Here is a 24,246-nt window from a genome sequence, read left to right as displayed (position 1 = left end):
TTCACTTTGAACACGTCATGGCTTTTGTCAGCTGGTAAAACAAAACAAAAAATGTCAGCTGTCATCAGTGCGTCACTCTAGGTTGTTTTGATTGATAGGACCCATTTCATTTGATGCTTAGTGATCTACTTCATGTATTCCACAGTGTTTAGTCAGTACAAGATAAATGGCTTTATCATCACCAGCCATTGGACACAGATGCAACTAAAAGGGACTCAAAGACCTCACATACCTTTGCATATTATACTCTTGTGCCACCTTATTTGCAGGAATATTAAGAGTTGTCCATCCAAATTTGATTACAGTTCAAGTGTTATGGTAGTCAGTGTCAAATATACCATGCCTACAAGATATTGGCAGCCAATTATAGGAAAATAAAATGGAACACCAAAATAATTAGAATTAATAGCCTAAACATTGTCAGACTTGGACAAATATGCATCAAATCTAGAGGAAGATTGGATCAAATTTGTTGTCGGAAAGTTTGAAGAGAAAATCCAAAAATAGGCCTTTTACACTTCATGGTACAGGAGTTATGAGCACCAAAGTGCCTTGTAACTGGCCGCATGGTGGCACTACCCACAGTCAAACCACTCACTCTTTGGGTAATTGCCTGCATTTACACCTAATTTAATTGAAACCTGTTGTGTATTTGTTATAATATTCTGCTGACAAACCGACAATCAGGACTGAGGTAATGAAGGAACTTTGCATTGTTATAAAGTGGGATTTAAAATGTATTACTGCTTCTGTGTAGTAGTATAAGAACCATTACCAAACATTTTACCCTGTATTGCCCTGAATAACAGTTTACTTGCCCTACACAGAGGCCCTGTTCCTGCAAGTTAACTCTTACATTTCTTTCAGTACCAGAGATTTCTCAGAGCAACAAAGGGCTTTTAGGTCTAGACTTCAGGGGTCGGGCTGTTGACTAAGCACGTCACAATGTGGCCACTGTTCGTGGGATCGCAACTCAAGCCCCTCAAGAATGTGTATATGAGATAATCCCACGAAAGTGCTAAATTGTTGAAGCATTTATATTTGGTAATTTGCCACTTAGTGCTGGAAAGATAGCCTAGGCCATGAGAATACTGGACTCAATTTGGGTCGGTGGTGACTTTCCTGTCATTGGTGCCTTCGCTGGCTGAATGGAGTCAGTGAACTGTCAAGAATGGGTCATTCAGTTGTGAATATTAAGTTGTGCCAGATGACTGTGAAGTTGTTTCAGCTTGCCACAAAGAAAGGAGTTTACATTTATGTGAGCCCTTGGTCCTGATGTTATACATTGGAACTGCAGAGCAAAAAGTAATATTCAGAAATGAAAACACCAATATGAGAAAGTGTCAGAATATCCAGAATTTTAATTAATTTTCGCTTTATATAGTATATGAATTAGTTAAAAATCTGCTCAATTCAGTTTGATCAATTAATGATTTTACAGGGGCAGTATCTTGTGAAGATATTACAATCAACTATCCAAATCCACTAACATTGTAATAGCAGAAATATCCTTTTTCTTCTGTAAAATGCCAATATTGAAATTGCATACCTAATTCTGAAATCAATATCCATTTGTATTGGTGTAATAAAAACCAGATCATACATATTTTAATTTGATCCACATCTGTAGCTTATATGGCTGTGTGACCTCCTCCATTAAGTCCCATTGCTTCCAGGAGCAAAACTGGCACTGCATCTATTCACATTTGGGCGTGTCCACATTAAGATTCAGGCTCCATGGAAAACAGGTAACCAAAGAGCACATATACCTGCCACAGGTCAGCTGCACCCAACTGCCTGCACAGAGCTCTAGCCACCTCACTCTCACTTCTCCACTCTCACTGGCTCTTTTGTGCCGTTCACACAGAGAGGTGATTGAGCTGCGTTAAAGGTTTTGCGACTCCCAACCCCCTCTTCAGAGAATCACTACGGTCCTTGAGGGTGTGTTCGTTCTGTCGGGTGGTTGACATTGCATAGAAGACAAACAAATGTTGTTGCCTGGCAAGGAAACTGAGAGGCTCTACTGTGTGAGCAGGGTGTTTAGGGAGTGAGGGCCTCTGGGGTCTGGGTTTCCTTTAAGGGTCCCTAGAACAGTCTCCAGTCTGTGATGGAGGTGGCTTGCGTCAACAAGCTGAGAAGCTTGTAAGGCAAGACAAACAGAGAAGTGTGCCCACTGTTTCAGATCGTGAGCAGATTGTCCATTGATTATTCCTGTTCCATGGAATTAAGAGAGCCACTCACCAGCATAATTAAAGTCATTGCTTGACTCAGATTTGCATGCACCTCATAGTTTTGCCTGTTTGGCTGCAATTTCTGTTTGTCTCTGTTGGATATTTCTGTCTGACATCAATACGTCCTGAGCGGCTTTCTAAACTGCCACGAAGGGGTCTGGTTCTGGTTGTTGAAAGCTCTTCTTCTGGCAAGCACAGAGATTTTGAGTAGTTAGAAATATTCCATAGCTGGAATTGCCTACTCCTCAGTACATACTCTGAGGCAGTTGATGAAATGGGGCATTTTCTTCTGTATTTAGTTTTCACAGTTTAAACTGTTCAAAATGTTCAAATTTTTTTTTTCCGTCTCCCTGGAAACACCTCAAGGTCAGACGATCACCTGATCACAGACACTGCCTTTTCCTTTCTTCAGTGTACTGCTGCAGCTAATGGAACAAATATGAAAAACAGCCTGGCAACTAGGGTTGGGCATCGAGAACTGATTCCTACTTGGAATCGTTTCAAAAATTACAATTCCATCGGAATCGTTTCTTTATTGGAATCGTTTAGAATCGTTTGGAGGATTTGGTTTCAAATCTGATCATAGGTTTCAAATTTACCATGCGCAAGTTTTGGTTTCCATCGCGGCCAGGCGCTTGTTGCGTTGCAGCCCTGGAGCACAGTAAGCGGCGCTCTAGTGTGGCTTTGTTTTACGCTGAGAAGCCCGGTAAAACTGCAACCCACCATTGAATCAAAATAAAACTTTCCTCTTATTTGTGAAATAAGCATGTGACCCGTTTTAACTCAACCCCTCAAAGAATCGGAATGGAGAATCGATAAGAACCGGAATCGAAAGGAAGAATCGGAATTGGAATCAGAATCGTTAAAATCCAAACGATGCCCAACCCTATTGGCAACAGGCTTTATTTAGTCTCAAACAATAAAAAGACGGCCTGCACACTCTGCTTGTAGAGCTTGCTGCCACTTATGTTGTCTGTGATTGGCAAATTTTGCCATTGATTGAAGTTATTTGTAATCCAACATTTGCACCAGAGTGTAGACTGGTTGTTCAGAATTTTAAATCAAAGTTAATCACATGCACCAGCTGCTCAGTATGTGATTTATGTAAACATTTTCACACTGTTTGTATCAGTATGATAGTGTAGTAGTAAGTAGGCAGCTTTACAGCAGAATTAAACATGGTTACAGCTTGGTAAGTGGACTGCTCTAACTATGTGCTCACACTTGGCAGTAGAATGTGTCGCTACATGCATCATGAGTGATTCATATAAATCATACATTATTACAGAAATGTGCGATGACTAATGAAAAACCACTGTCTACAGACTTTGTGTGCCGAAGGATGTAACTTTGCATTATGGCACTATGCATGTAATATCTTCGGGTTTTTGTTTTCTGCTTTATTTTACCAATTCATGTTTGCTTATAGGAGTCGTGTTGACGACCCAACCTTTCCTGATTTTGCTGCTTCATAATAAAAGCTTTTAAATTACAAAATAATGGGGGACTTTTATTGTGAAGAATTTATAGGAAATGAAATATCCATCGTTTTACAGACGCTGCTTTTACAGGTCAGGCTTGCCGGCTTCTAAATAACAAATGCAGAAGTTGCGATGTAAGAACAGGAACGTCTGTAGCTTAATATCCTACATATTCGTGAATTCGAATACATTTTATGAAACAAAAACAAAAGGTTATTGTCTAGCACGTTCCCTCGGGACCTCTGTACCGCCGACACGGCGGCCTTTTCCAGGCTACCACGGGGCACTGAGCTCCAGATGTTTTAAAATACAAAGACAGGCAATGCACAGACCCTGACCACCTCCAAATGCGGTCTGTGTGATCGGATCTCAATGCCTCAATGCAACCTGGGTGCATTCCCACCTGTACCTAGAGCTGTCCACTTGTGATCGGAGCACTGAGGATGGATTTTAAAACCAGGTACAAACGGGGCTCAAGTCACCAGGTAATACATTAGTTAAAACTTGGACTATTATTGCACTAACAAGTTAAGTGCCGCTCAGTAGCTGCGGGGTGCAGTAGCGCTTTACATTTGCATAATCAAAGAAGATGAAGGCTTATAGGCTGTCAAACATTAAAAGTAAAATATGAGCTAAATTGAGATGAAGCAGAGCCCTCTACAACGTGTCACAGGCCTGACACTTGGCTGCACCATCATCATTACACAACACGCCCTCAGAGGTTCCCAGGCATTATCAGGCTTTATCTGATAATTACAGACTGATCATCTGCTGCAGTTATGCTGCTACAATCTGGACTGTGGTGCATTTCTCTGGCTCTCCCTGGGTGACCAGTAGCCTGTAAACAGTCTGGTATCATCGTATTTGGTTAAGTACGTGGCAGGAGTGATGGTTATACAGTAGCAGGACACGTGTAAAGCTCTTGGCAAGTGTTGGGGAGGCAGAATGATTTTATTCCCCCTCCATAAAGAAGAGACATCACAGCAGTGGCATGGAGGCAGTGAGAGTGTGTAAAGGCATCCTGTTGAATCTCAGGTTTAGCAGGACCTATTGTGGCCCTAACATTCTCGCAGGAAGTAATTCATCACGGTTAATAGGTCAAACTGTAAAGGTTAGGCTAGAGCGAGCCATCCGTAAAGGGCTTTGTCTTTATGTTCATGTGAATGGTCAGTGGTGTTAGTGGTTTGTCATGAAAGAAGTCCGTGATGGCACAAATACAGTAGAATCTAATTCTATGGGAAACACTGAACAACGCATCCATACCATGACTGGGGTATCGAGAATCGTGGAATTTTACCAGGTAATGGTATCGACTATTACATTTCTGGTATCGTGAAATGCCTACTCCAAACAAAACCCAGCCAAATATACACATACACTCAGTTGCCACTTTATTAGTTACACACCATTTATATCAACAATGGTAGGCTAAATAACAAAACAAACTTTCTGTATAGGCTAACATATAAGTTCAAATCGACACCTTCAAAAATAGTTTTAACGAAAACTGAACATTATGATCTTCATGAAAGTAGGATTTATTGCAAGCCTGTATTAGACTGTATTATTATTAATAACAAGGTGTACCTAATTAACTGGCAACTTAGTGTACTTATTTAGTAAATACATATATATGTCCCTCTATACTTCACAGGCAACAGTACAACAAAAACAAGAAAAGACAGCAGGTTGAAAACTCATCCTTTAAGAGAAACTAATCTGTACCTTTTTCTATACATGACAAAGCATGCATTATTTTAATAACCAATTTATTTAAAAGCATTAATGGTCTCTTAAGATACGTGCTCTGGTTTAAAGGAGTGCACAGTGCAGGGGACAGAGACGTAGAGCTGATCAGTAGATGGCTTGGCACTGGCACAGCTTGGCACACAGTCACAGGTTGTACTTTATCCTTGTCTACCTGTTTTAGAGGAATCCAGCCATGTTTCAACCCTGCGTTCTCTCTCTCTCTCTCTCTCTCCCTCTCTCTCAAAAAAGTTAATGTTCCTCTGAGTTCTCCCTCTGTTTTTTCATTTGAACATCTTAAAGTGGATTCTCGTTGCTGGCTGGACATCTTTACTAATATCATTGTATCATGCTCATCATTAGACATGCATAATAAAGTTTTGGCAGCCTCAGTTGATTGTTTGATGTCTTGCCCGGTGCTTGACCTTGTCAGTGAATGAAGTACATGCATCTCATTATAGGATTAAGTGACATTGGCTTTATTTGCTGCGTAACAGGATTGCATACCACGCAGTGTGTTGCCAGGCTGTAAGTGGGTCCAGTAACCGTCCATATGTGCTCTTACAGTAATGGATTGATATGTGTGTTTGTCCGCTGCGTCAGACACATCTTTAATTTCTCAAAGGCTTCTTAAATGATCTTATTTTGTGTCTGTGTCTGCTAGATTGGGTCTTAATTTGTTTGGTAGTGGATGCAGTATATAGTAGGGTTCATTTGTTGCTGGGTTTCTAAGAAATAAATATATTATAATTATAATAATTTTTTTGTAGATGTGGTTCATTCTAAATCAGCAGCATAGGGTGACTCTACAGGGTTAATATCAATTATTCAGCAAGAGGCAAACATCAGCCCATTATATCTGTGTATTTATATTGTGACTTTCCATCTAATATTTATATTGAGGCCAATGGTTTCTCTGTGCTAGAAATAAGATGGTGAGTCACTGTAGTCCACCCCTTAAGCCCACAATGATTGCATGTTTGTGCAATGATCTAAAATCTTTGTAGCCAGCCCCTTTCTAGTCACCTTTCTTCAGTCAGTTTGTACTCTAGCAGAAAAATAAACATTCAATGGAATTAATGATGTACCATCCTTAATGTTTGTTCTTGAAGGCATCTTGTAATGGCTTAGTGACTTAAGAATTACAGCGTACACACAGTCGCAGCATTGTCTTTTTCTTTTCAGCAATTATGTTCAATAAAGGCTTCAGATAAATTCAGAGGCAAATTCAAACAGAATCATTGTGCTCTTCTTGTCTTTAAAGTTGAAGTATGCTGAGAAATAAGTTTTCCGTAGACGTTACTCTTTTCTTGGCGTAACATTGTCCTACATTGCCGTGACCTCCTTAGGTTCAACGTGTAAGGATTTGGGACTATGATCTCTTTTGCCATTCTACATGGGATTAGAGCTGAAACAATTTATAAATTAGAAAATTAATCTGCAACAGTTCTGATAATTCATTAATTGTTCAACCCATTGAACCTGTTCTCAGATTCTTAAATTGTAGCATTTGCTGTGGACTGTGGCCCGGACAAAACAAGTAATTTGAAGACGTCACCTTGGGCTCTAGGAGCTTGTGTTGAGTGTTTGTCACAATTTTGCGACATTTTGTAAATTAATAAAAAAATAATGGAATAGTTTAGAATGAATATAATCGTTAGTTGCAGCCCTACATGGGATTAAGCAAATTAACAAACACTTAAAGCTTCTCAAGCATCTTCTGCAGCATGTCAGAGGGATCTTGATCAGTTTAATGTTGATTATTTGTTAGAAGTCAAGAGATTCTTCTTGAATTATCTGCTTTTATGTGAGTGTGAAGGTTGTAATTGGGCCAGTAGTGAGTATGCATTGCATTACATGAATTGGTTTCCCAATTAAGTGAAATTAAGTAAATGTCAGTCTTCCACACTAAACATCCTCAGTGTTGCAGCAGCGGGCCCCTCGACTGCTTCAAACATTTCAAAGCCCCTTTCCTAATCTCATTTCAATCTTAAATCCCAAAGCCTCCCCTCCTGAAGAAAAACAACCCACTCTCCCAGATAGTCTCTCCTTTATAATCATAAAAAACTCTTATCTTATAGGTAGTAATAAATCACCCTGTTGTTTTGAAGAATAATGGTGTCTGCATTTGTGCAAATAAAATATCTTCGTTGCTTTGTGTCAAATGTTCACAGCACAACAAATGTTCTTCCCATTCACTGCAGGCTTACAGGGAGATGATGAAGCAATCTTGTCAAAAGGGCCTTGTTGGCAATTTCACACATGTATGTGAGAATTTCACGCTTTAAATATAATCGTGCTTTACATTTCAATTAATGGGAGGTGTGTGTGAGTGAAAGGGGCTTTGATTTTAACAGTGATTTACGGGAGTAGTGCAGTTTGCTTTTGAATTCGCTTCCCCGGTCTGCCTTTTTATCCTCATAACTTCACCTAATCCGTGTCAGGTTTTTCTGCTTCACAGTTTGCCATTTGTGAGCATATCTGCATCATCTCTTATTTCAATTGATCTGTGCTGCACATCTCAGACCATTGCTGGGAATTGGTCTCTTCTGTCAGACTTTGCTTGACTTCACAGCACAAAGTCGACACAGTTGTCTGACTTCCAAAATACGACATTTAGTTTTTCCTGTGCCAGCAGGCATTTGTTTAAAGTGGGTGAAATGCACTTTCTATAGTTAAACTCTTTTTCTAGGTCCTTGCTCATCAGTCAAGGTGGAGATAGATGCTAAAATGGACAGTGCTTTTTAGATGAATGTAAATTAGACAATGCTTTGAGAATGCAGCTTGATGTTGTACCATTCAGTGCCGTCCTGGTTCAGTGCTGAAGATGCCCTGGCCAACACTTATTGTGACTCTCTGGAAGCTAAAGCAGATTATTGTAGTAGTCTGGCCTGGCAATCTGTCTAAAGACATCCACTTCATCTCAGGTCACAAGACACCCAGTAAAGACAATTTATTGGGCTTGATCAATTCTAAATTACTGGCAAACACAACAACTCATTCTTACTGCTTGTGTTGGACAAGATTCAACCAAAAATAAGTTTTTACTACATTTAGTACGTTATCTATTTCTTGCTAAGACAATCAAATATATTTCAGCCATGTTTTTGAAAAAGAACTAGCAATTGCAACATAATGCAATTATGTAATGCTGCAGCACATTTAACGTTGTTTATTAAGCCATGAAAACATTTTTACTTTGTCCATCGTGACAAACTTTGAAAGCATGTCTAGTTTGGTCTGAGGATACCTCCTTTAAGAACTTTTCTCACTGGAAAAACGTGTGTTTAGTGAGTAAGTAATGCCGTGTACGGCTCTGCTCTACTCAACATAACTCGCTCTTTTTCTGTTTACCATTAGCAAAAGTTGTCAATGGTACCTGTTTCTTTTTAGTACCACGTCAGTCAAGGTAGCGGGCTAAGCCGATACTAGAAGGTGGAATTAAAACACTGCAGACTACTGATTGGTCAGAAGGGATCGTCATTCATTCGTTTTTCAAAATAAAACCAAAAAGCAAAAAATTACTTGTTTTCTCAATACTCGTTTCCAAAACCAAAAAACGGATAATGGCTCGTTATTCCAATTCCCGATTTTGTGCTCGAATGAAAAATGGAAAAACCGCATAATGAGCGTTTTATTCAATTTTGATATTTTCAACTGACACTAATTGCGTGCACCGGAAGTGACCTTGTAGAGATCACATACATATATACATGTTTTACTTTTTGGGTTTTATTTTGATACCAATGATAGACAGATTAAAAGCGTCCACAATGTCTTTCACTTGCCCCAGATTTTACAAATTGGGAGACCCGCTCCATACAAATTGACCAGACCTCTTGAATTGACCTGTTTTTTAGTTGCCGATGAAAGGATTCAGCGAGTGTCATGTTGAAAATGATATCACGGCAGTTTCACGCAACAGTGCTATGGCGATCAGCTGAAAATGCTGCGTGTACTATCCGCTAGGGGTGCACGATTCAGAAAATGTCGCGATTCGATTCAATGTAGATTTTTAGGCTCAAGATTCGATTCAAAAACGATTCTTGATTCAAAAAACGATTCACAGTATGTAAATGTTTTTGTTTTTTTTTTATAAAAAAATATTAATAGATTTTTGGAATTCTATGAATCGATTTTGAATGAGTAGAGCTTGAATCGCGATTCGAATATGAATTGATTTTTTTGCACACCCCTACTATCCGCAAATAAAGAAAAGGACCTGGTACTAAAAGTGAGTCGAGCAGAACAAGGCTGTAGCACGTAGTGGAAACACGGCATAATTCATTGCATCACACCAATCCTGTGCAAGTCAAATTATTTGCATTGGTCGTGTAATCACTGAGAATTACACTAAATTATGTGAAGACACTCAACCCAAGTCATTTGTGTCGCTAAATTGGATTTGGCAGACTGACATTTAAAGTTGCCTGAAAACAGCCTCATCATTTATTTATGCTTTTGTAGATTTTTCTTTTATCTGGTTACAGTTTGAAGCTCGTAATATAATTGTGGCACAGATTGTGTTATTGAACATCAGACGTTTTCCTATTAGTCAGATAATGTGTAATGTTGAGGCTTTCTGCAGCATGACACGGCTGTAAATTTAATTTCACTATGCAAAACACATTTCAATTAGGATTGAACTGTAAAGACTCACAAAGTAAAATCATTTTACCGCCTTTAATTCTGAATGTAATGTGTAACCTAAGAAGCCTTTTGTGTCAGCTGATTTGAAACGACTAATACAAGTTTTAGCCTAGGTGTTAAATGATGAGTATATTACTTTAATTTTCAGAGGTTAAAATACTGAAAATTGCAGTCCATAATATGGCTGATTAACTTACCTGTGACACAAGTAAAATCTGAAAAGAATTACAGTTTTAATTATGGCATTAAATATATATATATATATAGTTTGCTCATGAATGTTTCTGGTTGAATGATAACAAAATAGGCCTTATAATTGCAAACATAGCTGTTGGAGACTTTCATATTTAAGAAGCATAGTGCAACCTTGTCCTGCAGTGGAATAATTAGCCCTAAGAGGAGAAAATGCTCACCAGGTGTGTAATTGATGTTTAAATTATTTGCTAAAAGTCATCTATTTTTCCCAGATGTATTCTCATAAAACATTAATCAAGACTTCCATCACTTGCTGGTGCAGCTTTTTAAGCACAATATTTTAGAAACTTGGACATTATAGAGAAATCACATTCAGAGCTTTATTTTCCACTGCCTGAGATTGTTCATGTGTTCTTAGATACTTCTGACAACTTAAAGCTTTAGTGCGTAACGTTTTGATATTATTGAAACTACGTTACATACAAGCCAAATGAGTTGCTACAAAGCTAATTAAGACTATCAGCTCCACACAACTCCCTCTGTATTTCTCAGTATGGCTAGTTCAGAAGATTGTGGCGTCCGGTGATTTTCCCGCGCAGAAGCTTGAGTGAAGATAATGACCTCTTCTGAAGAGTCCATCATGTATTTTTAATCCTCTGTGTCCTCCTTGGCTACTAGCAACTGCGTGGAGGAGGGGTGGGGGCGTGTGCGTGATCACGGATGGCTTGTATCATGTGGACGCGGCGACAGTTTTGTTGTCATTACTTAGAATTCCTCATGGGGGCGACAGAAACTATGCACTATAGCTTTATGGCTATATCAAATGCATTTGAAAAAAATAAATAAGCTCCTATAAAACCACTGGCAAATTATGGTGTTTCATAAATTATTAAAAAGCTCATTGATAATCCCAGATGAATTATTACATAACCAGAACAGTTTCCTACATATTGTCCTGTTGTCCGTGATTTCCTGCCATTGATTAGGCTATCACAGTAATTCATTATTAGCATGGATTAGCCTTAATGCATGACATGGCCAAATTTAATTTATCAGACAGTTGACCCTTTAAATTAAGGCAGTAGGGTTTAGGTGAGGACAGAAAGGCATCATGTCTGAACAGAGCAGATGATTTAAACAAGCTCTGAATTTCCTACATTCTTGAGTAGCTTCATCTTCTTTGAGAAAATGATTCAACATTTTCAAAGATTTTACTCAATCAGTGTGATCAAGGAGTAAAAAAGTGGAGCTGCTTGTAAATAGGTCTTGCATAAAGCAATTATGTAATGGTTGCAGTCTACAGCCCTGATTAACATTAGGCTAACTAAATATGATATTTTGCCTGAACTACAATTATCATTCCAAAATACAGTCAAATAGTTGTGTGTGTGTGTGTGTGTTTGTGTGTATATATATATATATATATATATATATATATATATATATATATATATATAATTTGGAAATACATGCTTATTTTGTTAGCGTCTTGTCATCAGGAAATGTACCTGGTGGTCCGTTACCATTCCCAGTGCATGTATTCCTCACAATGCACTGTCAGCCAGAGTTAGCATCACCTTTGCAGATCAGTAGCACAGGAATGCCATCCACTCGCCTTGCTCTGGAGTGAGCACATATTGGCTGTAAGAGAGCTGCATCTCCCCTGCGTCAATGCTGTTTTGTAAGCCAGCCCAAATATGTCACCCACTGCAGCTTTTTCTGCAGCCGCCAGCTATAACAGAGTCCTGTCTGCAGCTGGGATGCTTCCCAGGCCGACTAGTACACAAAGCTGTGAACAGCCCAACTACTGCTCCACAAACCGGCCTGAAAGTCATAGCCAGAGCCTTTATCATACATGTAATGCCCCTGTCAAAATCCATTAACTGATATGGATTGTGGTTCTGTCTGTGTCTTGAAACATTACTGGCATAGAAAATGCTATCCTAAAATCATCTTGAAAGAATTAGTCTTCAGTTTGGATAAATTGAACCGTTTAACAAAAGTACATTGTATTTAGGATGGAGAATGATTGATGTGCAATGGAAGTACAAGAGCAGCAGATTTTCACCCCACCAAATGTTCCACCAGCTGAAACCCTGCACAGTCTTGGTCCTCCTTGGCTCGTGGTTGTTCGTTCCTGTCGTGGCCGATCCCTTCATTGTGCGTGGTTGGTGCTATATATATATATATATATTAAATGCACCTAAAACATCATTAAAAATATACTCAAGCTGCATTTGGAAGAAAGACAAAAGTGAAAGTAGCAATTTGAGAAAACAGATGAAATCTAATTATTAAAAGCAAAGGAAAAAAGCTGTAAATTGCTAATTAGTGGCGGTAAGAGAAAAACAAGTTGCCTGTCAGGACATCTGTCTTTTTTTTTATAGACACTGACATTTCCTCTCTCTGTTTCTCACAGTCAATAAGCACAAACCATGGATCGAGACGACGTACCACGGGATTGTAACGGAAAACGATGACAAAGTACTTCTGGACCCTCCTCTAATTGCACTGGACAAGGATGCTCCTCTACGCTACGCAGGTGAGAGAGGAGGTTTAATGCTGCTGCTGCTGCTGTTCCTTTACTCCCTCAGCTTCACTTTCCTTGGAATGACTCATTTCACAATAAATGAAAAAGAAAACGTATTAATTGCTTTGTACCATTAAAGCTTTGAGATTGTGTTACATGTAATGGATGCAGAAAATCTGTTCATCCGTCAATAATGCAAATTTCATATAATTGGATTCATAGATAAGGACATTGTTGTGTACGTTTGATGACATGTAATCTGTTTGCTAATGGACTATTCAGAAACAGAACTAATGATTCTTTTAAATGAAACAAAAAAAAGCTTTATATAACATGCAAATACAACCTCAAATCTAGCCTCAGCATAATGCTTTGAAATCACGAGTATGTCATAGTTAATATATGAAGGCCCCTCTCTCTTCAGGGTGTTTCATTCTTTCTGTGATATATAGGCTATATTAGAGATTAAATGTTCACTTAGCAGTGAAGGAGAGAACAACTTTGCTTATTGTTGATTCATCATTTATGCACTCCTGGTAGTGGACTACGTGACTCAATGGCATTCTGCACATTAGACTTTTATGACATGCCTGTCATACTGACATACAGCTGGCTGCCATATTCTCCAAATTGGCCCTTTTAATATTCAGATCAAAATACTCTTTCATGTTTTTTTGTTTTTTTTCCCCCTTACAGTGGAGAGGCACAATTAGTGTGCTTTATGTACCAAGGCAGCATTCGCTCTGGGGGTTTTGATCACACCAGGATTGAATCTGGCCAGGAGCACTGGAAATGATTTCCTACCATTTCTCATAACATGAGTTGCGTGATCCTTTGTCTGCTAGTCCCTTCACACTCAGCGCTCTAAGCACTTGATATGACCATTTTCTATGATCTCAGATTACTTCTGTGATTTAGTAAATGAGGCTTTAACATCCACACGCCTGTCAGAGGTGATGCCAAATGTAATATTCTTCACAAAGTTATGTGAAATCTCATTGTTCTCAAGAGCTGATCGGCCTTGCAGCACACAGTTTTTAAGGTGGACAGCTTCAGCAAGAGGCCCATCATTTCTGAATGGCATGGAGTTGAATAATATGCCCATTCTCTGCATGATGTTTGTCTCCTTTCACAGTAAATTAGCGTTGAATACAGAGCTTGTTGCTCCCACTTTTTTTAGCTCGGGCTCCCTTTTTGATGAGCAGAGCTTTGCGAATGGACTGCGTGTTCTTGTGAACTAGCTCTCTCTCTCTAGAGAGAGAGAGAGAGACAGAGCAAGCAATCTGGCTTCATGTGGCAGCGAGGCTGACCTGCACATCTGTGCCAACACACAAGGTTCACTGTAAAGCTGACCCACAAAAGAAGCCCAATCACAGGCTCTCAAGTCAGATTAGTGTGAATATGTAAACATTTAGCATGAATGAGGATCCACTGTATGAGTTTGTGTGTGTATTTAGAGTGATGTACTGTGGGACTAGCTTTAAGTGTGTCTTTATCTGTGTGTTGTGTTCAGTCAGGCCGAGGAAATAGTTGAAACCAAGGCTCTTGCAAACTTGAAAATGAGCCCCGTGTTCATGGATGACTGTGCTCTAAAAGAAGCGAGGAACACAAAGCAGGGAGCATTTACCCACCAGATCTGGGTTATTTGATTCATGTCGGAACATTAGACGTCCTTGTTTCTGCAGCACAGTTCCTGCAAATGGATGCCAAAGAATATGCAGCATATTGATTTATTAGCCACTTAATATTCTCAGATCATAATCCACTGTATTTATTTAGTGCCAGTGGTTAAATGATCACTGCAGTTCAAGCCTGTAAAATGAATACGTAACAATCGTTGTGATGGCTGACCTGGGCTGAGCTGAGAGGCCTGTGTGAGCAGTGAAAAGGGGAGGAATTCCTGAAGCCATGTGAGCTGGTCATTAGAGCTGTGTTGAACATGTAGGCTCACAACTCTCACTGCATGACTGGCCCTGAACAGTCTCTCATGTGCAATCCATTTCTAATTGTTTAGTAGGTGAAAACTAAATGACCAGGTCCAACCCACTGGAGGCACTGACAGGGCTTTAAAAGAAACAGCCAAGCAAAAAAGGACTTCATAAACTATAACTTATTTATTTGTTCTCCCAAGTTGCTTCTTATCTTGTAGTATGGATTTTTAATTATCAAATTGAATTAATAAATCCATCCACTAGTTTTCCATATGAACACTGTATGTGCAGTGTTTTAAGAAGTAAGACAAACTTGTTAAAGGACAGACTCCAGAATCCGCCAAAACATGCTGACATAAAAGAGTGCTATTTCTATAGCTTGCAATTGGATGTCCTGTCACTTTTTCACTAGTTGCTTCTTCTAAAAAGAGTTGCTGAGCCATTAATAAAACTGCGACACAACCGGCTTTTCATACGTGTTTTAATCCTTCCTTTCTTTCAACTTGCAGAAGATGTTTTGCTTGTGAGAACTGAATATTTTTTGGATTTTGTAAGCTTATAGCAAGAGTATGTTTCCTTCCTGTCCTCTCTGTGTTTTCTCTGAGATCCTAACGTTTCTTTTAACTGATCTGGGTTTATCTTCTCTTCCCTGTAGAGAGTTTTGAGGTGACCCTCACTAAAGAAGGTGATCTTGGGCTCTTTCTTCTGCCTTGTGCTTAGTTGTTACTATTAACCCACTAACGCAAAAAACAGCATCCACACTTTTACACAGAAACTCCCGCCATGCTCTGTAATCTCCCCATTTGGTTTTCTCGATTTTATGTTTTTCTCACCCTCAATTTTTTAGACTGCCAACAGCTGGATGAAAAGTGTGATGTGGGGCTGACTGTACTTAGAAATATCTGTGCATGAGACATCCATTGCAGTTTGCAGACCCTAACAGTTTTTCAGCTGTCACCAGGAAACAGAAAGCTGCTTTAAAACAGGAGTTTTCAGTCACTTTGCTGCCATTTTTTCCAATCCTTTTAATTAAAAAATATGGAAGAAAAAGCCAATTATTTCCACATTTAATAATCAAGTCAAATCTGAAAGGACACACAAGATGATTTCACAACCTCTTAACACCCATGGCAATTGGAGCAGAAATTGACACTAGAATTGGTATTTTAATGTGAACGTCTTAAAGGCATCATCCATGTTCATGGTGCCTCTCTGCGACCTTTCAGATCTATGCAGGTACAGTGACTCCTGTGGACTTTTCTGACATGAAAGTCTTCAACTGAAAGCTGCTGAGATTGTTAACTAATGCAAACTCTCTCTGCTGCAAAGTGTCTGTTGTTGCATCTTTGCCTCAGTGGATATATTGAGTTAATTCTCCACCACTAATCTCTACCATTAGCATGGCTGCAGTTGTCATTTGATGTGGATGTCAAGCAAGTTGATATTTCTAACCCCAGTTCTCATCCAGTATTTTTTGTTTGATTACTGTTATTGTAGCAGTTAAGCTCTCTTATGGTTTAATTTGATATTGATTTATTTTGCAGTAGTTTTGAGTGCAAGGCGAAATTACACAGGAAGAATTTCTTTGATTAAGAAAAAATATTTTTGAAGGTGTTCAAATATTATTGATATATTTTTTTCTTTTCACAGACATTTTTGGGCTTTGATGACGGAATTGGTGCTTATCACTAGGCTATAATGCTCTATTGCAAATACTAGTTTCTTTTATTTATGTTAATTTTTGTTTCTATCATACAATAGGCTGTCATTTTATTCATTACAGAGATAAATGATCTTCACTTTAAATACTGTTCTCTATGTACTTATTTTTTCTGGCTTGGTTTCATAAATTTGATTTCTAAAATCCTAAGTACCCGTGTAAAATGCCTGTCCATATCTTTTTGGTTTCTGCCTGCATGACTGGATGCAATGTTTTCAAGTGGCTTGGAAAAGACACTCCGTCTTCTACAATACTAAATGTCCCACACCCTCTCCCAACCCCCCCAAGTACTCACCCATATGACAGTGCTTTTGGGCTTCCTCCACAGACACCACCCACCCTTATCTACAACTCCCTGGCACCCAAAACCTGTGGCTGATCTTTTTCTTTTTTTTTTGCGTGAATTTATGGTTTTGTTGTTAACATAAGTTTTGATTTGAACAATAAAATGTCACACCTGACGTCAGTCATTCTGAGCAAACTCTCTTTTGGCTCTTGGCGTGTTCAGGTGAGATTTGCGGCTTCAGGATCCATGGGCAGAATGTCCCCTTCGAGGCAGTGGTCCTTGACAAGTCCACTGGCGAGGGGGTCATCCGGGCCAAGGACAAGCTGGACTGCGAGCTGCAGAAGGAGCACACCTTCACCATCCAAGCCTACGACTGTGGAGAGGGTCCTGATGGTGCCAACATGAAGAAATCCCACAAGTGAGTTAACCTCTGCCAGTTCAGAAGTGTCTGTACCTGATTTGAACACAACTTTTCCATAACCAGATTCTGTACAGTTTGACTGCAGTTAAAACAATCAGAGTGCAGTCAGTTTAGTTAAAAAATAAAACAAGCTGCAACGATTATTCAATTAGTCAATCGACAGAAAATGAATCTGTAACTGCTTTTGACCAATTGTTTCAGTAATTTAAAAAATGAATGTCTCGGTTGGTAAGGTAAGGCAAGGCAGGGCAACTTTATTTGTATAGCAACAAGGCAATTCAAAATGCTTTACATTAAAGAGCAATTCAAAACATAAAAAATATATATAAAAACAGCTACAGCACACAATAAGACAACTGAACATGTCACCTTGGGCTGTAGGAAATAAGGGGAATTTTATAAACAAAATGATGAATGGAGAAAATAATCGGTAGAGTAATCAATAGGGCAAGCTGGGTATCGCCAATGATTCCCCGAATAGATTAGATTCTGGCTCACAAGGTCCCGATTCGATTACATTTTCAATTTGATATCAATTAGGTTAGAGAAATTTCAGTAACAATACCAGTTTTGCTTGGATACAAGCGAGAACTTGCGCTGTAAATTGTACAAGCAAGAAGCAAGCCTCAAATATTTTTTTATACATTTATGTACCAGGTTAATTAAGAATTGACCCCCCCATGGGCGCCTGGGTAGCTCACCTGGTAGAGCGCGCGCTCACATAAAGAGGCTTAGTCCTCGACACAGCGGCCACGGCTTCAACGCCGACCTGCGGCCCTTTGCTGCATGTCATTCCCCCTGTCTCTCCCCTTTCAAGTCTAAGCTGTCCTGTCAGAAATAAAGGCCTAAAATGCCCAAAAAATAATCTTAAAAAAGAAGAGTTGACCCCCAAAAAGTTTGTTTAAAGTATTTTTTACTTAACAGGACTAATATGACATGTCATTGACAGTCGTCACATTCTTTTATAAAGTAAGTATGTCTTTGAACATCCCTAGCTGACAGTGTCCTAACTCAAGCATGTCCATTTCAGGGCCACTGTCCACATCCAGGTGAATGACATCAATGAGTATTCGCCAGTGTTCAAGGAGAAGTCCTACAAAGCCACCGTTATCGAGGGAAAGAAGTATGACAGCATCCTGAAGGTGGAGGCAGTGGACGCCGATTGCTCTTTCCAGTTTAGCCAAATCTGCAACTACGAGATTGTCACCCCTGATGTGCCCTTCACCATCGACAAAGATGGTAAGAACCTACACCTAGCAGCCTTGTTTTAATGCTTGTCGGGTAAACCCTGCAGTGCATGCGTAAGACACATCACATTGATCTGTGTAAACGCAAGACTGTCATTTAGAATTCAAGGCAGCTTGTTGCCTTGTGAGACGATGACGGTCTCCTTGAAATGTCACCCCAGTTGGTCATTTGTGTCGGACTGTAGGATTATTTATCTTCATGTCTTGTATAACTAAATGAAAGAGCCAGTAAAAACCAGATCAGGCTTTTCAGAGATGTCAATTATTATATTGCGCTTTTAGTTCAGTTTGACAGCGAATCACTTTTGAGCTATTTAGCAAAGATTTCAATTTGGCAGCCTTTTTTAAAAAATATTTGAAAATACTTTGTTTTGGGCTGCTGCTTATCAGCTCAAAGTTTTTTTTAAATACATTTCCTAGCTTAGCTGCAGCTTTGAAATTAAACAAAGTGCGGCCCTCACGCTCTCTCTTTTTTCCTGCTTCACTCAGGATTCATCAAGAACACAGAGAAACTGAGCTACGGCAAAGAGCACATGTACAAGCTGACTGTGACCGCCTACGACTGTGGAAAGAACCGTGCCTCCGAGGACGTTCTGGTCAAGATCAGCGTCAAGCCCACCTGCAAACCCAGCTGGCAAGGTATCAAAGCTCTCCTCTACTCGATGTAGCTCGCCAAACATCACTGTTTAGGCGTGTCTCTGTGTTGAACAAAAGCGATCCACTGATGCCATTGTCAAAAAGGTTATTTACCTCTTTTAAGCTACAAGGCCTTTTATTATGTTTGAAAGAACTGAAGTACTTCTTAATGAGTAATTACCATTGACAGCCCCTGTATGGACTCCTCACATGTTATCGGTGCTGTGCTGAAGGACATCCTTTCATTCTTTCCTACCTCTGGCTTCGTCTTTCAGGTTTCAATAAGAGGATTGAATACGAGCCTGGCACAGGTAGCCTGGCCCTTTTCCCCAGCATGCACTTGGAGACCTGTGATGAGCCAATCACATCCATCCGAGCCAACATTGAACTGGAAACCAACCATATTGGGAAGGGCTGCGACCGTGATACCTACTCTGAGAAGTCACTGCACAAGCTGTGTGGTAAGTAACTGCTCCACTGGAAATGATTATTGTCAGTAGTGATATATATTTTTTTTTTTAGGAACTCCAAGTGGCCAATATAAATGCCTTTGTCCTCTTTGATTGTTTTTTAGGAGCCAGCTCCGGCACCGTGGAGCTTCTGCCTGCACCCAGCAGCTCCGCCAACTGGACGGTAGGGCTGCCTACCGATAACGGGCATGACAGTGACCAGGTGTTTGAGTTCAATGGCACCCAGGCCATCAAGGTTCCTGATGGCATGGTGAGCACCAGCCTAAAGGAGCCCTTCACCATCTCTGTGTGGATGAGACATGGCCCCGGGGCCCATGAGAAGGAGACCATCCTCTGCAACTCTGACAAGACAGGTAACGTCCCCGGAGAAGAGTAGAACTGTTTGAAAGTTGTCTAAGTGGCATACTCATTATTTTTGCACATATGGTGTCTAAACATATGCCTCTAATAAAAAAAACCTTTAGCTTCAGGCTATAATCAGTCTTAGTGCTCAGCTGGCTGAAAACACATGGAAACTTTCCCACCTCTGCCGAGTGCTCACTGACCTTTCCATTTTTGTCACTAGTTGTAAACTTTGTGTGTGGGGTCACTGGTCACAAGCTCCTTGATCTTATTGACTGTAAAGTCTCTGCCATTGTCAGTGAGAGGCAGTTCATCAGCTTCTGTTTGACTGCTTATATAAGAAGGATTACATCAGACGCTGTGCCCTGGACAGGAAGCCCCCAAACCCATGATCATGTGATGAAAATTATTTTTCAAAATGGAAATTGAATTGACTTCCTGTTAGTGGAGTAATTGATTACATGTCTCATACTGGAGTCCAGTATTTTTTCCTCCAAGAAAATGACCTACAGTTGCATTTCCAGGTTAGAGAACAGTACATTTGTTAATAGGAATTGGTTGTGAAACTGGTTGCCAATCTTTTCTGCCACCGTGAGAACCTGTTCAGACATGTTTGTAAATTATGAAATTGGCATGGGCTGATGACAAGTTCCAGTAGTCACATATTTCATCATTACATGGCTACAAGCTTGTGCTTGTGTTTAAAAGTAATTTACTGCCCTCTTTTTGTGTAGTCATCAGTTGTAAATGTAACAGCAAACCATAGGTTACACAAACCTTTTCTCTTTAATGTTATTGTGTGGTAGTTGCTTCATTGTTTCTCGTGGCCTCTATAGAAGATTGCAGTTGATTTTAAATATTCACATATATTCAGTTACATGTTTGCATTTACATTTTAGAGCTACAGTTTCATATCTAGATCTCCCCTCTCATATTCTCCACTGCAGAGATGAACAGACACCACTACTCGCTGTACGTCCACAACTGCAGGCTGATCCTCCTCCTCCGTCAGGATCCATCTGAGGCCGAGAACTACAAACCAGCCGAGTTTCACTGGAAACTCGACCAGGTCAGCTGCTTCTTTTACCAAACTTTGTGTTTAGAGTTTAGAGGGTGATAGACTGTGTCACATGAAATGTAACCAAGAAAAAAGTTAGTTACACAGCACTGTGTAACTTTTACAGTCCACATTCCAGCTTTTTTCCCCCCAGCTCTTCTCTTTGTTCTTCCTCTCAAACTTATACATAAACTTCAAATGGTTCAGAGCTCTGCAGCTCGTATCATCACCGGAACATTTTCTTTTAGTCACACCACTCCTGTTCTTCAGCAGCTTCATTGGATCCCAGTATAACACCGCATTGATTTTGAGATTCTCCTTCTCACCTTCAAGTCCATTCACAACCTTGCTCCTCTGTATCTCACTGACCTCCTTCATATCAACGTACTCTCAGGTCTTCTTCATCTGTTCACCTCACTACACCTCCTGCCCGTTTGACGACCATGGGGTTTAGAGCCTTCAGCATCTCTGCCCCCCCGCCTCTGGAATTCCCTTCCACCAGACATTCACAACATTAACTCGCTTTCCCTTTTCAAACCCCGCTTGAAAACACATTTTTTCCACACTGGCATATCCAACATGATCACCACTAATCTGTACTTAGTAATGTTCTGTTTGTTTTTACTATTATTATTATTATTATTATTATTACTATTATATTGTCTTGTAAGGTGACCTTGAGTGTCCAGAAAGGCGCTCCTAAATACAATTTATTATTATTAATATTTTCATTCTCTCTGTTGTGTTCTTCACAGGCGTGTGACAAAGAGTGGCATCACTATGTGCTGAATGTGGAGTTGCCCACTGTGTCCCTGTTTGTGGATGGAACTACCTTTGAGCCCTTCCTGGTTACAGAGGACTACCCACTGCACTCCTCCAAGATCGAAACTCAGCTCACCATTGGTGCCTGCTGGCAAGGTAAACTTTTTAATACATTTTTTGGAGGAATGCTCTGCAAATGAAATGAGCCATAATTCTCTTGTTTGACAAAATGTATTCATTTACAAATAAATCTGAAGCACCAATACATCGTAAAGAAAATATTTGATTGTCTTTTGGTTTCTGTAACATTTTGCTTTTTTGGTGGCTAAAATAGTAAACGAAAAGTGCTTTAATGCTACCTGATAATCTATTATTATATTTGTTTGATTAGAGCTTGTGTAAACATGTATTGTGCATGTTATTTTATTAACTCTTTGTTAGATTCTCAAATGATGCACCATGGCCTCGTATTTAGCATCTGAATCTACTACAGATCCTCAACCCTCCTCCCTGTCTCTTCCTGCTCTCTTGTTTCTGTCCTTTACAGACAACTCAGGACATGACAATGACACTGAGTCAGTCTCTGAGCCCACCTCAGGTTGCTCAAATCTTTCCCTTACTCCTCAAATATGTCCATGTGTCCACAATGTCCCACCAAGCTAACTGCATCCCCATTCCATTTTGACTAGAATGATTCTTACACATTCTAGATGCAGAAATATTTGTTTATTCATAACTGTTTGGAGCATGATGCAGTATGAATGAGTTTGATTTTTAATGCTGCCTGCATCATTTTTTTAATTTTTTTAATTTTAGTTTAGTTTTCTTCATTCTCCATTTTTACGCTCTTCTCACTGCAGCAGCCAGGTAGTTAATACACAAACAGAGCAGAAGTAGACATATAATGAGCACAAAACTCTGACCTGGCTGCAGCATTTTGGTCGTGATAGCTGTTTCAGAACATGACCTTTGGGTCAGAAGCAGTAACTCCTCCATATCAGATAACAGTGCTACAGCAACACACACACACACACACACACACACACACACACACACACACACACACACACACACACACACTGCTGGATGACTGTGTGACTTTGAGATGCGGAGGTCCAGGTGCAGTGGCGCAGACACTCATTATGGTTCAGCAAGAAGACAACACAGTTGTTTCACCTCTTATTCGAAAGGATTAATGCACCTCACCACCAGCAATACTGAAACACTCTCATCCTTTTTGTGTATTTTAAACATTTTGCAGTCCTTAAGATTCCATTATTTTGTGAAAATAAGGTGACTAAAGAAGATTTATTTCACCATTATCTTAGATAATACCTTTGAGTGTTTTTTTGCTGTTTGTTTTCCACAGTATAGCAGCGGTTCACTCGGTTAATGCAGATGTTGCATGCATACAGCGTGTATAAGCTCATCCATCATTCTCCTGTCTCCCTCACTAGGCCTCCGGCCTTGTAAGGGCACACATACTAACTTGCATGAACGCCATTCATGCCAGCTTTGCACATTGAGACAGCATGCTTGAATCACTAGCCCAGAAATGGTGAAGTCTGTGGAATGTACACTTAACTAACTATTTTTTTTATGTGTGTGTTCTGTTTGCTTCTCCTCTTCACTATCCTGATGTGCCCAGGTGGAAATGCTCGAATGGCCCAGTTTTTCCGAGGGAACCTAGCGGGGCTCATGATCCGCTCTGGCAAGCTGGAGAACAAGAAGGTGATCGACTGTTTGTACACCTGCAAGGAAGGACTGGATGTGCAGCTGCCTGAGGAAGTAGCTTCAGCTGCCAAGGTGAGGAGAGCACAGTGTTTTAGAGACACAAAACAAACTTGGTTGCAAACCTTTTAGGAGTTGGATGCTAGTAGGGTAAGAAAAGTGTGCACTCAAATCCTTCACAGGTTGCATTTAAGTGTAAATTAAAAAAATAAAAATAAAAAACAAATTGACCATTTCAGCTGTATGGTGAACATTGACAGGTTCTCCTGGACTATGGGTGCAAGTGCTTTGTGTGACACATGTTAAATGACTTTTATTAATAGCTTAGTATCACACTAATACATTTTTACGTGTAAGCATGGCATTAGACAATCTTGCCTCAAATGACTCAACTTGATTTCTTCTCTCAGGTTGAGTTCAACCCCAACCAGTCCTCTCTGACCGTGGAGGGCGACGACATTGATGCCTTTGACAAAGTCATGCAGCACCTCTCCTACTTGAACTCTCGCCAGTTCCCGACCCCTGGCATCAGGCACCTTCGCATCTCCACCACCGTCAAGTAAGTAGCAGAAGCCAAAAATACTTCCCCAGTAGTTATGATCTTGTTTGTGAAACAGGTACTTTCTGCCTAATAGACATTCAGAGAGGGTTTGTCTTTCTGCTTTAAATGTAAGGATGGTTTCATGAGGTAAAATAGATCAGGTCAGCAGTTTTTCCTAATTTCCATAACAGAGAGTAAAGGGTCGGAGAATGACGAAGGAGCTGTAAGATTCTGCATTTTCTTTTTCAGTTCTCTCTGATGTATTTTAT

The 24,246-nt window shown here is 39.9% G+C and overlaps 1 protein-coding gene across 1 annotated transcript in view; it reads left to right on the top strand.

The window, feature by feature from the left end:
• The window catches only part of clstn1 (calsyntenin 1), a 38,582-nt gene that overhangs the window by 3,841 nt on the left and 10,495 nt on the right, over positions 1–24,246 (top strand). Inside the window, exons 2-11 of the mRNA XM_078254776.1 lie at positions 12,723–12,845; positions 16,993–17,188; positions 18,222–18,430; positions 18,928–19,077; positions 19,350–19,535; positions 19,649–19,897; positions 20,834–20,955; positions 21,699–21,861; positions 23,354–23,511; positions 23,847–23,995. Of these exons, the coding sequence (XP_078110902.1) occupies positions 12,723–12,845; positions 16,993–17,188; positions 18,222–18,430; positions 18,928–19,077; positions 19,350–19,535; positions 19,649–19,897; positions 20,834–20,955; positions 21,699–21,861; positions 23,354–23,511; positions 23,847–23,995 (1,705 nt within the window). The remainder of the gene's footprint in view (positions 1–12,722; positions 12,846–16,992; positions 17,189–18,221; positions 18,431–18,927; positions 19,078–19,349; positions 19,536–19,648; positions 19,898–20,833; positions 20,956–21,698; positions 21,862–23,353; positions 23,512–23,846; positions 23,996–24,246) is intronic.

This window comes from Sander vitreus, chromosome 7 (genome assembly GCF_031162955.1).
Source record: "Sander vitreus isolate 19-12246 chromosome 7, sanVit1, whole genome shotgun sequence".
Lineage (NCBI taxonomy): Eukaryota > Metazoa > Chordata > Actinopteri > Perciformes > Percidae > Sander > Sander vitreus.
This window is presented reverse-complemented; position numbering and strand designations above follow the sequence as displayed.